At 42.0% G+C, this 13,998-nt stretch overlaps 1 protein-coding gene across 3 annotated transcripts in view; it reads right to left on the bottom strand.

Annotated features, from left to right (window-relative positions):
• Positions 1 to 13,998, bottom strand: part of CycH (cyclin H) — a 77,965-nt gene that overhangs the window by 46,799 nt on the left and 17,168 nt on the right. For all 3 annotated transcript variants that reach the window (XM_071670796.1, XM_071670795.1, XM_071670797.1), the window contains exon 4: positions 6,836 to 6,999. In XM_071670796.1, coding sequence (XP_071526897.1) covers positions 6,836 to 6,999 — 164 coding nt within the window. The remainder of the gene's footprint in view (positions 1 to 6,835; positions 7,000 to 13,998) is intronic.

The raw sequence follows: 13,998 nt of genomic DNA, 5'->3' as shown, positions 1-13,998 counted from the left end.
AGGTGTTTTAGATATATGGGAGTGGATTTGGCAGCGGATGGAACCATGGAAGTGGAAGTGCGTCACAGGGTGGGGGAGGGGTTGAAAGTTATGGGAGCGTTGAAAAATGTGTGGAAGGCGAGATCATTACCTCGGAAAACAACAATGGATATGTTTGAAGGAATAGTGGTTCCAACAATGTTATATGGTTGCAAGGCGTGGGCTCTAGATAGAGTTGTGCGGAGGAGGGTGGATGGGTTAGAAATGAGATGTTTGAGGACAATATGTGGTGTGAGGTGGTTTGATCAAGTAATGAAAGGGTAAGAGAGATGTGTTGTAATAAAAAGAGTGTGGTTGAGAGAGCAGAATAGGGTGTTTTGAAATGGTTCGGTCACATGGAGAGAATGAGTGAGGAAAGATTGAGAAAGAGGATATATGTGTCAAAGGTAGAGGGAACGAGGAGAAGTGGGAGACCAAATTGGAGGTGGAAGGATGGAGTGAAAAAGATTTTGAGCGATCGGGGTCTGAACATGCAGGAGGGTGAAAGGCATGCAAGGAATAGAGTGAATGGGAACGATGTGGTATACCAGGGTCGACATGCTGTCAATGGATTGAACCAGGGCATGTGAAGCGTCTGGGGTAATCCATGGAAAGTTTTGTGGGGCCTGGATGTGGAAGGGGAGCTATGGTTTCAGTGCATTATACATGACAGCTAGAGACTGAGTGTGAACAAATGTGGCCTTTGTTGTCTTTTCCTAACACTACCTCACACGCATGCAGGGGAAGGGGGTTGTCATTTCATGTGTGGCAGGGTGGCGACGGGAATGAATAAAGGCAGCAAGTATGAATCATGTACATGTGTATATATGTATATGTCTGTGTATGTATATGTATGTATACGTTGAAATATATAAGTATGTATAAGTATATATAGTGAAATTGGAAAAAATGTAGCTTAGACATTGAAGCTTATTGATACAGTGGTTAAATTGATGAGAACTGCTATTGACGTTTGTGTAAATAAATCATACATTTCCTTTTTTCCATAGCCAGAGGTTGAACCATTATGTGACATTCATTTTTTTCATTCATTTCAAGCTAGAAGTTTCAGTTTTCTAAATTGTTTCTTACATTTTTCATATGTATATATATGTATGTGTGTGTGTGTGTATATGTGCGTGTGTATGTGTATGTGTGTGTATGTGTATATGTATATTTTTTTTTTTTTTTTTTTTATACTTTGTCGCTGTCTCCCGCGTTTGCGAGGTAGCGCAAGGAAACAGACGAAAGAAATGGCCCAACCCCCCCCCATACACATGTACATACACACGTCCACACACGCAAATATACATACCTACACAGCTTTTCATGGTTTACCCCAGACGCTTCACATGCCTTGCTTCAATCCACTGACAGCACGTCAACCCCTGTATACCACATGACTCCAATTCACTCTATTTCTTGCCCTCCTTTCACCCTCCTGCATATTCAGGCCCCGATCACACAAAATCTTTTTCACTCCATCTTTCCACCTCCAATTTGGTCTCCCTCTTCTCCTCGTTCCCTCCACCTCCGACACATATATCCTCTTGGTCAATCTCTCCTCACTCATTCTCTCCATGTGCCCAAACCATTTCAAAACACCCTCTTCTGCTCTCTCAACCACGCTCTTTTTATTTCCACACATCTCTCTTACCCTTACGTTACTTACTCGATCAAACCACCTCACACTACACATTGTCCTCAAACATTTCATTTCCAGCACATCCATCCTCCTGCGCACATCTCTATCCATAGCCCACGCCTCGCAACCATACAACATTGTTGGAACCACTATTCCCTCAAACATACCCATTTTTGCTTTCCGAGATAATGTTCTCGACTTCCACACATTTTTCAAGGCTCCCAAAATTTTCGCCCCCTCCCCCACCCTATGATCCACTTCCGCTTCCATGGTTCCATCCGCTGACAGATGTATATATATATGTATATTATCCCTGGGGATAGGGGTGAAAGAATACTTCCCACGTATTCCTCGCGTGTCGTAGAAAGCGACTAGAGGGGACGGGAGCGGGGGGCCAGAAATCCTCCCCTCCTTGTATTAACTTTCTAAAATGGGAAACAGAAGAAGGAGTCACGCGGGGAGTGCTCATCCTTCTCGAAGGCTCAGAGTGGGGTGCCTAAATGTGTGTGGATGTAACCAAGATGTGAAAAAAGGAGAGATAGGTAGTATGTTTGAGGAAAGGAACCTGGATGTTTTGGCTCTGAGTGAAATGAAGCTAAAGGGTAAAGGGGAAGAGTGGTTTGGGAATGTCTGGGGAGTAAAGTCAGGGGTTAGTGAGAGGACAAGAGCAAGGGAAGGAGTAGCAATACTCCTGAAACAGGAGTTGTGGGAGTATGTGATAGAGTGAAAGAAAGTAAATTCTCGATTAATATGGGTAAAACTGAAAGTTGATGGAGAGAGGTGGGTGATTATTGGTGCATATGCACCTGGGCATGAGAAGAAAGATCAAGAGAGGCAAGTGTTTTGGGAGCAGCTGAATGAGTGTGTTAGTGGTTTTGATGCACGAGACCGGGTTATAGTGATGGGTGATTTGAATGCAAAGGTGAGAAATGTGGCAGTTGAGGGAATAATTGGTATACATGGGGTGTTCAGTGTTGTAAATGGAAATGGTGAAGAGCTTGTAGATTTATGTACTGAAAAAGGACTGATGATTGGGAATACCTGGTTTAAAAAGCGAGATATACATAAGTATACGTATGTAAGTAGGAGAGATGGCCAGAGAGCGTTATTGGATTACGTGTTAATTGACAGGCGTGCGAAAGAGAGACTTTTGGATGTTAATGTGCTGAGAGGTGCAACTGGAGGGATGTCTGATCATTATCTTGTGGAGGCTAAGGTGAAGATTTGTATGGGTTTTCAGAAAAGAAGAGTGAATGTTGGGGTGAAGAGGGTGGTGAGAGTAAGTGAGCTTGAGAAGGAGACTTGTGTGAGGAAGTACCAGGAGAGACTGAGTACAGAATGGAAAAAGGTGAGAACAATGGAATCAAGGGGAGTGGGGGAGGAATGGGATGTATTTAGGGAATCAGTGATGGATTGCGCAAAAGATGCTTGTGGCATGAGAAGAGTGGGAGGTGGGTTGATTAGAAAGGGTAGTGAGTGGTGGGATGAAGAAGTAAGAGTATTAGTGAAAGAGAAGAGAGAGGCATTTGGACGATTTTTGCAGGGAAACAATGCAACTGAGTGGGAGAAGTATAAAAGAAAGAGACAGGAGGTCAAGAGAAAGGTGCAAGAGGTGAAAAAAAGGGCAAATGAGAGTTGGGGTGAGAGAGTATCATTAAATTTTATGGAGAATAAAAAGATGTTCTGGAAGGAGGTAAATAAAGTGCGTAAGACAAGGGAGCAAATGGGAACTTCAGTGAAGGGCGCAAATGGGGAGGTGATAACAAGTAGTGGTGATGTGAGAAGGAGATGGAGTGAGTATTTTGAAGGTTTGTTGAATGTGTTTGATGATAGAGTGGCAGATATAGGGTGTTTTGGTCGAGGTGGTGTGCAAAGTGAGAGGGTTAGGGAAAATGATTTGGTAAACAGAGAAGAGGTAGTGAAAGCTTTGCGGAAGATGAAAGCCGGCAAGGCAGCAGGTTTGGATGGTATTGCAGTGGAATTTATTAAAAAAGGGGGTGACTGTATTGTTGACTGGTTGGTAAGGTTATTTAATGTATGTATGACTCATGGTGAGGTGCCTGAGGATTGGCGGAATGCGTGCATAGTGCCATTGTACAAAGGCAAAGGGGATAAGAGTGAGTGCTCAAATTACAGAGGTATAAGTTTGTTGAGTATTCCTGGTAAATTATATGGGAGGGTATTGATTGAGAGGGTGAAGGCATGTACAGAGCATCAGATTGGGGAAGAGCAGTGTGGTTTCAGAAGTGGTAGAGGATGTGTGGATCAGGTGTTTGCTTTGAAGAATGTATGTGAGAAATACTTAGAAAAGCAAATGGATTTGTATGTAGCATTTATGGATCTGGAGAAGGCATATGATAGAGTTGATAGAGATGCTCTGTGGAAGGTATTAAGAATATATGGTGTGGGAGGAAAGTTGTTAGAAGCAGTGAAAAGTTTTTATCGAGGATGTAAGGCATGTGTACGTGTAGGAAGAGAGGAAAGTGATTGGTTCTCAGTGAATGTAGGTTTGCGACAGGGGTGTGTGATGTCTCCATGGTTGTTTAATTTGTTTATGGATGGGGTTGTTAGGGAGGTAAATGCAAGAGTTTTGGAAAGAGGGGCAAGTATGAAGTCTGTTGGGGATGAGAGAGCTTGGGAAGTGAGTCAGTTGTTGTTCGCTGATGATACAGCGCTGGTGGCTGATTCATGTGAGAAACTGCAGAAGCTGGTGACTGAGTTTGGTAAAGTGTGTGGAAGAAGAAAGTTGAGAGTGAATGTGAATAAGAGCAAGGTTATTAGGTACAGTAGGGTTGAGGGTCAAGTCAATTGGGAGGTGAGTTTGAATGGAGAAAAACTGGAGGAAGTGACATGTTTTAGATATCTGGGAGTGGATCTGGCAGCGGATGGAACCATGGAAGCGGAAGTGGATCATAGGGTGGGGGAGGGGGCGAAAATTCTGGGGGCCTTGAAGAATGTGTGGAAGTCGAGAACATTATCTCGGAAAGCAAAAATGGGTATGTTTGAAGGAATAGTGGTTCCAACAATGTTGTATGGTTGCGAGGCGTGGGCTATGGATAGAGTTGTGCGCAGGAGGATGGATGTGCTGGAAATGAGATGTTTGAGGACAATGTGTGGTGTGAGGTGGTTTGATCGAGTGAGTAACGTAAGGGTAAGAGAGATGTGTGGAAATAAAAAGAGCGTGGTTGAGAGAGCAGAAGAGGGTGTTTTGAAGTGGTTTGGGCACATGGAGAGGATGAGTGAGGAAAGATTGACCAAGAGGATATATGTGTCGGAGGTGGAGGGAGCAAGGAGAAGAGGGAGACCAAATTGGAGGTGGAAAGATGGAGTGAAAAAGATTTTGTGTGATCGGGGCCTGAACATGCAGGAGGGTGAAAGGAGGGCAAGGAATAGAGTGAATTGGAGCGATGTGGTATACCAGGGTTGACGTGCTGTCAGTGGATTGAATCAAGGCGTGTGAAGCGTCTGGGGTAAACCATGGAAAGCTGTGTAGGTATGTGTATTTGCGTGGGTGGACGTGTGTATATGCATGTGTGTGGGGGGGGTTGGGCCATTTCTTTCGTCTGTTTCCTTGCGCTACCTCGCAAACGCGGGAGACAGTGACAAAGTATAAAAAAAAAAAAAAAAAAATGTACAAGTGTGGATGTGTATGTATATACATGTGTATGTGGGTGGGTTGGGCCATTCTTTCATCTGTTTCCTTGTGCTACCTCACTAACGCGGGACACAGCGACAAAGTATAATAAATAAATAAATGAATAAATAAATATGAGTGAATGAGTCATTCTTCATGTCTCCTGGCACCACCTCACTGATGCAGGAAATGGTGATCAAGCATAATAAATAAATACTAAACATATATATCAGTACGATACGAACCTCCAAAGCGACCTATCATATTGTTGTTCATTAAGAGTGAGCATATTTTTGGATTGCAGTATATTATCAAACTAATATCCTTGTCTTCATCAATCACTTTGCAGTTTCTGGCCACAATATCTCTCACAACCTTCTTGTCCTTTCAATATGATGTCATTAATGTGTTACTGTAGTAAACTTTAATGCTGTCACATAGAAGTTGTCTGTTTGCCATGAGGAGTTGCTCCCGCACCTTGTTCACAGTGGTATCAAATTCAGTATTTGAATATCCAATGCGAATTAACATCTGCCAGACACGTCAAAGTTCTTGGTGTAGCAGTTGCCAGGCTGAGCACACTTTAATTGCTCTCTAACGTACGCACGAATGACACTCCTTTTGTAACTTTAAGTGCATTCACCAGATTCCATTCATGCAATTACCTTGGTTAGTGGGCTTTCTGAAAAAGTTGGGGATGAAAGACCCTGCTGTTGCACCCACCACTACATCCAAGAAAGGAATCTTACCATTATCATTCAGCTCTGCAGTAAATCTTAAGCTTTAAGTTTCTTGGAGTCAGTCACAAAGGTTTTCCAGTGAGTTTAAGTTATCAACGCAGAAAAAAATGTTGTCCATATATCTGCAGTGAATCTGCAATGTCATGCTCTCAGGTCTCAGTACTGTCATTTCAACATATGACATATGGGGGTGGGATCTTTACACTTGTGGGGCTCCAATTCTTGAACATTCTCTGCTGTTATACAACCTCTTATGTTTATATATGCTGCCTGCATTAACCACATCCTCAGTCATTCTTTTCCATTCATTCACCACTAATAAACTATAAAGTCTTTATTTAAATCCTTTTTAACAAGTTTCTTCCATATTTGCATGTAAAGTCCTCTGGTTGCTATACCCTACATCTCTAAAAGAACTGTTCACTGTCCACACTGTTGGTCTCTTTTAAACACTTAAAGGATGTAATCATGTCACCCTAACTGACTCATTCTAAGTGGGCAAGTAATATTGTCTGCTCAAAATAAAAAATATCTTGGGGAAAATTCTCTTACCTACTCTAGTGGTACTTCTACTAATAAAAGCCATCTAATTTCCCAGTTAATACAAGCTACCATTCTTCATATCTCATTTTTATAAACCAATTATTTCACTGTCCAACCTTGGTGGCATTCCTTTTCACAAAGGTAAGCAAATCACAAAGCACTAACATTTTAAAATACAGTAACTAATCATTTTTAAAACAAGATCCTTCCCTTACATCTAACTTTCAGTCACCTACAAATGCCTTAACTACTCACAGAATTTCTTTAGGGTGGTAATCCATTACAGAGTTGTAGAGATAAAATCGTTTGAAATAATGTTGTGCTGTTGTTGTTACGGAGGGAAGCATTCTAATGCGAGCATCTCTTGGGTCTCGGAACTTCTTGCAAAAATCTCTTAGAGAATGTTCATATGCACGAACCTGTCAAAAGAATTCAAATAGTATCTACAAGTCAAAAACAGAGCACAAATTCAAATTTCCAGTGCCTTAATTTCTTAGCTTTATCACAAAGGTTTCAATTCTTTTTAAAAACCTGTCAATACATATGAAAAAAGGGCCATATTCAAACCCCTTAATGATAAGGCTCTTATGTCTTTCCTCTTCATATCTGACTCTTGTCACCCTTAATGGATATATACAAGTCCCACACATATATGTGTAAGTACATACAAACATGTATCAACAGCATATGTGAGAGGTCACTTTCAGCAGGGTTGTATCACCGTTAATAGATGGAAGGAAGTATACCCTCTTGCTCCAAAAGAGTACACAATTTTCCTACTCCTGAATAAAGTGCAGTCTTGAAGCTGCAGAAGCCTTATAACATCATTCTTTTTCTTTCTTCTTTCAAACTATTCGCCATTTCCCGCGTTAGCGAGGTAGCGTTAGGAACAGAGGACTGGGCCTTTTTTGGAATATCCTCACCTGGCCCCCTCTGTTCCTTCTTTTGGAAAATTAAAAAAAAAACGAGAGGGGAGGATTTCCAGCCCCCCGCTCCCTCCCCTTTTAGTCGCCTTCTACGACACGCAGGGAATACGTGGGAAGTATTCTTAATCCCCTATCCCCAGGGAAAAAATCATTCTTAAGTTTAAAAAAAAAAAAATAATAATAATAATCAATCAAAATTATGGTGAAGATAGAAGTGGTGGTGAAAGCCTTACATAAAATGAAATGTGGCAATGCAGCTGGATTGAATAGTACTGCTTTTGAATTCAATCACAAAGGAGGTGACTGTGTTGATGATAGATTCATTAGGATTTTCATTGTATGTATGGATCATGTTGAGGAACCTGAGGACTGGTGAAATACATGTATAGTGTCACTGTATGAAGGCAAGGAAGATAAAGGTCAATACATGTATAGTGTCACTGTATGAAGACAAGGAAGATAAAGGTCAATACATGTATAGTGTCACTGTATGACGGCAAGGAAGATAAAGGTAAGTGATCAAACTGAACATGTAAAAGTTTGTTGAGTGTACCTTTTAAGTTGTTTGGGAGGGTAGGTGATTGTAAGAATAAAGGCATGTACAGAGCATCAGCTTTGGGAAGCACAGTGTGACTTTCAAAATTGGTAAAGGACATGTGGACCAGGTTTATGCTTTGAAGAATGTGTGAGAAATACTTAAAGAAACAGATGAATATACATGTGGAATTTATGGATCTGGAGAAAGCATATGATAGGGTTGATAGAGATGCGTTATGGAAGGTCCTTAAGAGTGGAAGGAAAGCTGCTAGAAGCAGTGAGAATTTTCACTGAGGGTGTAAGGCATGTGTATGATTAGGAAGAGAAGAGAGTGAATGGTTCCAAGGAAGGTTGGTCTGTGACAGGGTTGTCTGATGTACAATCTGTTCATGGATGAGGTGGTGTGGTAGGTAAATGAGAGTCTCTTGGAGAGAGGGGCAAGTATGCAGTCTGTAGGGGATAAGAGGGCCTGGAAAGTAAGTCAGCTCTTGTTTGCTGATAATACATGACTGGTGGCAGATTCAAGTGTAAAACTGCAGAAGTTGGTGATGAGTCTGAAAGAGTGTGTGAAAGGAGGAAGCTAAAGTAAATGTGAATAAAAGCAAGTTTATTATGTTTGGCTGAGTTTAGGATCACTTTAGTTGGGGTCTGAGTCTGAACGGAGAAAAACTGGAGGAATTGAAGTGATTTAGATACCTGGTAGTGCACAAGGCAATGAATGAAACCATGGCAGATATAGGGTGTTTAGGGCATGCAAAGTGAGAGAGTCATGGAGAGTGGTTTGGTGAAGACAGAAGAGGTAGTGAAAGCCTTACATTAGATGAAATGTGACAAGGCAAGTGGAGTGGAGGGAACTGCAGTTGAATCTATAAAGGAAGAAGGTGACTGATGGCAGATACAGGGTGTTTGGAGCATGCAAAGTGAGAGAGTCGGAGAGTGGTTTGGTGAAGACAGAAGAGGTAGTGAAAGCCCTACATTAGATGAAATGTGGCAAGGCAAGTGGAGTGGAGGGAACTGCAGTTGAATCTATAAAGGAAGAAGGTGACATACATACATTTTCAATGTATGTATGGATCTTGAGGAGGTGCCTGAGGATTGGCTGAATGCATATATAGTGCCACTGTATACAGGCAAAAGGGATAAAGATGAGTATACAAACTACAAAGGTACAAGTTTCTTGAGTGTACCTGGTAAGTCGTATGGGATGGTATTGATATTGAGGGTACAGGCATATACAGAGCATCAGACTGAGTTGGAACAGTGTGGTTTCAGAAGTGGTGGGAGATGTGTGGATCAGGTGTTCACTTAAAAGAGTATATGAGAAATACTTAAAGAAACAGATGGATCTCTATGTGACATATATGGATCTCGAGAAAGCACATGACATGGATGATAAAATAATAAGAATACACAGTGTGGAGGAAAGCTACAAGAAGCAGTAAGAAGTTTCACCAAGGATGTAAGGCATGTAGGAAGAGAGAGCTGAATGGTTCCTAGTGAAGGTTGGTCTCTGCCATGGGTGTGTGATGCCAACGCAGGTGTTTAATTTGTTTATGGATGGGTTGGTGAGGGACTCAAATGCGAGTCTTGAAGAGACAGGTCTGTGGGATGAGAAGGCCTGGGAGGTGAGTCAGTTGATAATACAGCACAGGTGGCAAATTTGCATGAGAAACTGGAATAGCTGGTGAGAGTTTGGAAGAGTGTAAAATGAGGAAGTAAACATGTATAACAGCAATATTATTAGGTTTAGCAGGATTGAGAGACAGGTTAGTTGGTATGTGAGTTTGAATGGAGAAAACTTGGAGGAAGTGAAGTGTTTTAGACACTTGGGACTGGACATGCAGCAAATGAAACCAAGAAAGCAAAGGTAAGTCATCGTGTGGGTGAGGGGGCGAAGGTTCTAGGAGTGCTGAATAGTGTTGAAAAAGAGAAAAATTATCTTGAAGTAAAAAAATGGGTATGTTTGAAGGTATACTGATTCCAACACTTTTATATGGATAACAGGCATGGGCAATAGATATAGCTGTGCAGAGAGGGTGGATGCCTTGGAAATGAAATGTTCGAGGGCAACATGGGTGTGACGTTTCATTGGGTAAACCATTTCAGCACACCCTCATCAGCTCTCTCAACCACACTCTTATTACGACACCTCTCTCTTACCCTTTTACTATTTCATTATTTACTCAATCAAAACCACCTCACTCCACATAATGTCCTCAAACATTTCATTTCCAACACATCCACTCTCCTCCACACATCTTAATCTAGGGTCATTTCCAACACATCCACTCTCCTCCACACATCTTAATCTAGGGTCGATGCCTTGCATCCATACAACGTCACTGGGACGACTTACTTTACCTTCAAACATATCCAATTTTGCACTTCCAGTTAATGACCCCTCTTTCCACATATTTGTGCTTTGGATATCATACATATATTCTGTAAAGGGAAATGTATTGTCTTTCTTTTGCTCATTGGGGAGTCACTTAACCCTTTAGCGATGTCCTGAATTTCCAGCTATATTTCAGAGGAGCCAATTCTCCAGAAAAATATGAAAATAGTAATTTGTCCTTTTTTACTACATTTCTTAAAGGCACATAAATCTACAAGCTCTTCACCATTTCCATTCACAACACTGAACACCCCATATACACCAATTATTCCCTCAGCTGCCACATTACTCACCTTTGCATTCAAATCACCCATCACTATAACCTGGTCTCGTGCATCAAAACTACTAACACACTCACTCAGCTGCTCCCAAAACACTTGCCTCTCATGATCTTTCTTCTCATGCCCAGGTGCATATGCACCAATAATCACCCATCTCTCTCCATCCACTTTCAGTTTTACCCATATCAATCTAGAGTTTACTTTCTTACACTCTATCACATACTCCCACAACTCCTGTTTCAGGAGTAGTGCTACTCCTTCCCTTGCTCTTGTCCTCTCACTAACCCCTGACTTTACTCCCACGACATTCCCAAACCACTCTTCCCCTTTACCCTTGAGCTTCGTTTCACTCAGAGCCAAAACATGCAGGTTCCTTTCCTCAAACATACTACCTATCTCTCCTTTTTTCTCATCTTGGTTACATCCACACACATTTAGACACCCCAATCTGAGCCTTCGAGAAGGATGAGCACTCCCCGCATGACTCCTTCTGTTTCCACTTTTAGAAAGGACTGGTGACTGGGAATACCTGGTTTAAAAAGAGAGATATACATAAGTATATATCTTTCTTTCTTTCATACTATTCGCCATTTCCCGCATTAGCGAGGTAGCGTTGAGAACAGAGGACTGGGCCCTTGAGGGAATATTTGTAGAGGCTTTCAGAAAAGAAGAGAGAATGTTGGGGTGGAAAGAGTGGTGAGAGTAAGTGAGCTTGGAAAGGAGACTTGTGTGAGGAAGTAACAGGAAAGACTGAGTACAGAATGGAAAAAGGTGAGAACAAAGGACGTAAGAGGAGTGGGGGAGGAATGGGATGTATTTAGGGAAGTAGTGATGGCTTGCACAAAAGATGCTTGTGGCATGAGAAGAGTGGGGGGTGGGCAGATTAGAAAGGGTAGTGAGTGGTTGGATGAAGAAGTAAGATAGTTAGTGAAAGAGAAGAGAGAGGCATTTGGACGATTTTTGCAGGGAAATAATGCAAATGAGTGGGAGATGTATAAAAGAAAGAGGCAGGAGGTCAAGAGAAAGGTGCAAGAGTTGAAAAAGAGGGCAAGTGCGAGTTGAGGTGAGAGAGTATTATTAAATTTTAGGAGAATGAAAAGATGTTTTGGAAGGAGGTAAATAAAGTGCGTAAGACAAGGGAACAAATGGGAACTTCAGTGAAGGGGGCTAATGGGGTGGTGAAAACAAGTAGGGGTGATGTGAGAAGGTTTGTTGAATGTGTTTGATGATAGAGTGACGGATATAGGGCGTTTTGGTCGAGGTGGTGTGCAAAGTGAGAGGGTTAGGGAAAATGATTTGGTAAACAGAGAGGAGGCAGTAAAAGCTTTGCAGAAGATGAAAGCCAGCAAGACAGCGGGTTTGGATGGTATTGCAGTAGAATTTATTAAAAAAGGGGGTGACTGTATTGTTGACTGGTTGGTAAGGTTATTTAATGTATGTATGACTCATGGTGAGGTGCCTGAGGATTGGCGGAATGTTTGCATAGTGCCATTGTACAAAGGCAAAGGGGATAAAAGTGAGTGCTCAAATCATAGAGGTATGAGTTTGTTGAGTATTCCTGGGAAATTATATGGGAGGGTATTGATTGAGAGGGTGAAGGCATGTACAGAGCATCAAATTGGGGAAGAGCAGTGTGTTTCAAAAATGGTAGAGGATGTGTGGATCAGGTGTTTGCTTTGAGGAATGTATGAGAAATACTTAGAAAAGCAAATGGATTTGTATGTAGCATTTATGGATCTGGAGAAGGCATACGATAGAGTTGATAGAAATGCTCTGTGGAAGGTATTAAGAATATATGGCGTGGGAGGCAAGTTGTTAGAAGCAGTGAAAAGTTTTTATCGAGGATGTAAGGCATGTGTACGTGTAGGAAGAGAGGAAAGTGATTGGTTCTCAGTGAATGTAGGTTTGCGGCAGGGGTGTGTGATGTCTCCATGGTTGTTTAATTTGTTTATGGATGGGGTTGTTAGGGAGGTGAATGCAAGAGTTTTGGAAAGAGGGGCAAGTAGGCAGTCTGTTGTGGATGAGAGAGCTTGGGAAGTGAGTCAGTTGTTGTTCGCTGATGATACAGCGCTGGTGGCTGATTCGTGTGAGAAACTGCAGAAGCTGGTGACTGAGTTTGGCAAAGTGTGTGAAAGAAGAAAGCTGAGAGTAAATGTGAATAAGAGCAAGGTTATTAGGTAGAGTAGGGTTGAGGGACAAGTCAATAGGGAGGTAAGTTTGAATGGAGAAAAACTGGAGGAAGTGAAGTGTTTTAGATATCTGGGAGTGGATTTGGCACCGGATGGAACCATGGAAGCGGAAGTGAATCATAGGGTGGGGGAGGGGACGAAAGTTCTGGGAGCGTTGAAGGATGTTTGGAAGTCCAGAACATTATCTCGGAAAGCAAAAATGGGTGTTGGGAGGGATAGTGGTTCCAACAATGTTATATGGTTGCGAGGCGTGGGCTATGGATAGAGTTGTGCGCAGGAGGGTGGATGTGCTGGAAATGAGATGTTTGAGGACAATATGTGGTGTGAGGTGGTTTGATCGAGTAAGTAATAATAGGGTAAGAGAGATATGTGGTAATAAAATGAGTGTGGTTGAGAGAGCAGAAGAGGGTGTTTTGAAATGGTTTGGTCACATGGAGAGAATGAGTGAGGAAAGATTGACCAAGAGGATATATGTGTCAAAGGTGGAGGGAACGAGGAGAAGTGGGAGACCAAATTGGAGCTGGAAAGATGGAGTGAAAAAGATTTTGAGTGATCGGGGCCTGAACATTCAGGAGAGTGAATTGGAACGATGTGGTATACTGGGGTCGACGTGCTGTCAATGGATTGAACCAGGGCATGTGAAGCATCTGGGGTAAACCATGGAAAGTTCTGTGGGGCCTGGATGTGGAAAGGGAGCTGTGGTTTCAGTGCATTATTACATGACAGCTAGGGACTGAGTGTGAATGAAAGTGGCCTTTGTTCTCTTTTCCTAGCGCTACCTCGCGCACATGAGGGGGGAGGGGGTTGTTATTTCATGTGTGGCGGGGTGGCAATGGGAATGAATAAAAGCAAACAGTATGAATTATGTACATGTGTATATATGTATATGTCTGTGTGTGTATATGTATGTATATGTTGAAATGTATAGGTATGTATATTTGCGTGTGTGGACGTGTATGTATAAACATGTGTATGTGGGTGGGTTGGGCCATTCTTTCGTCTGTTTCCTTGCGCTACCTCACTAATGCAGGAGACAGTGACAAAGCAAAATAAATAAATACATAAATGTTTTTAAAGGCAGATCCATATG

Source organism: Panulirus ornatus, chromosome 15 (assembly GCF_036320965.1).
Source record: "Panulirus ornatus isolate Po-2019 chromosome 15, ASM3632096v1, whole genome shotgun sequence".
In the NCBI taxonomy this organism is placed as follows: Eukaryota; Metazoa; Arthropoda; class Malacostraca; order Decapoda; family Palinuridae; genus Panulirus; species Panulirus ornatus.
Note: the sequence above shows the minus strand (reverse complement) of the source record. Positions and strands in the feature narration are given on the sequence as shown.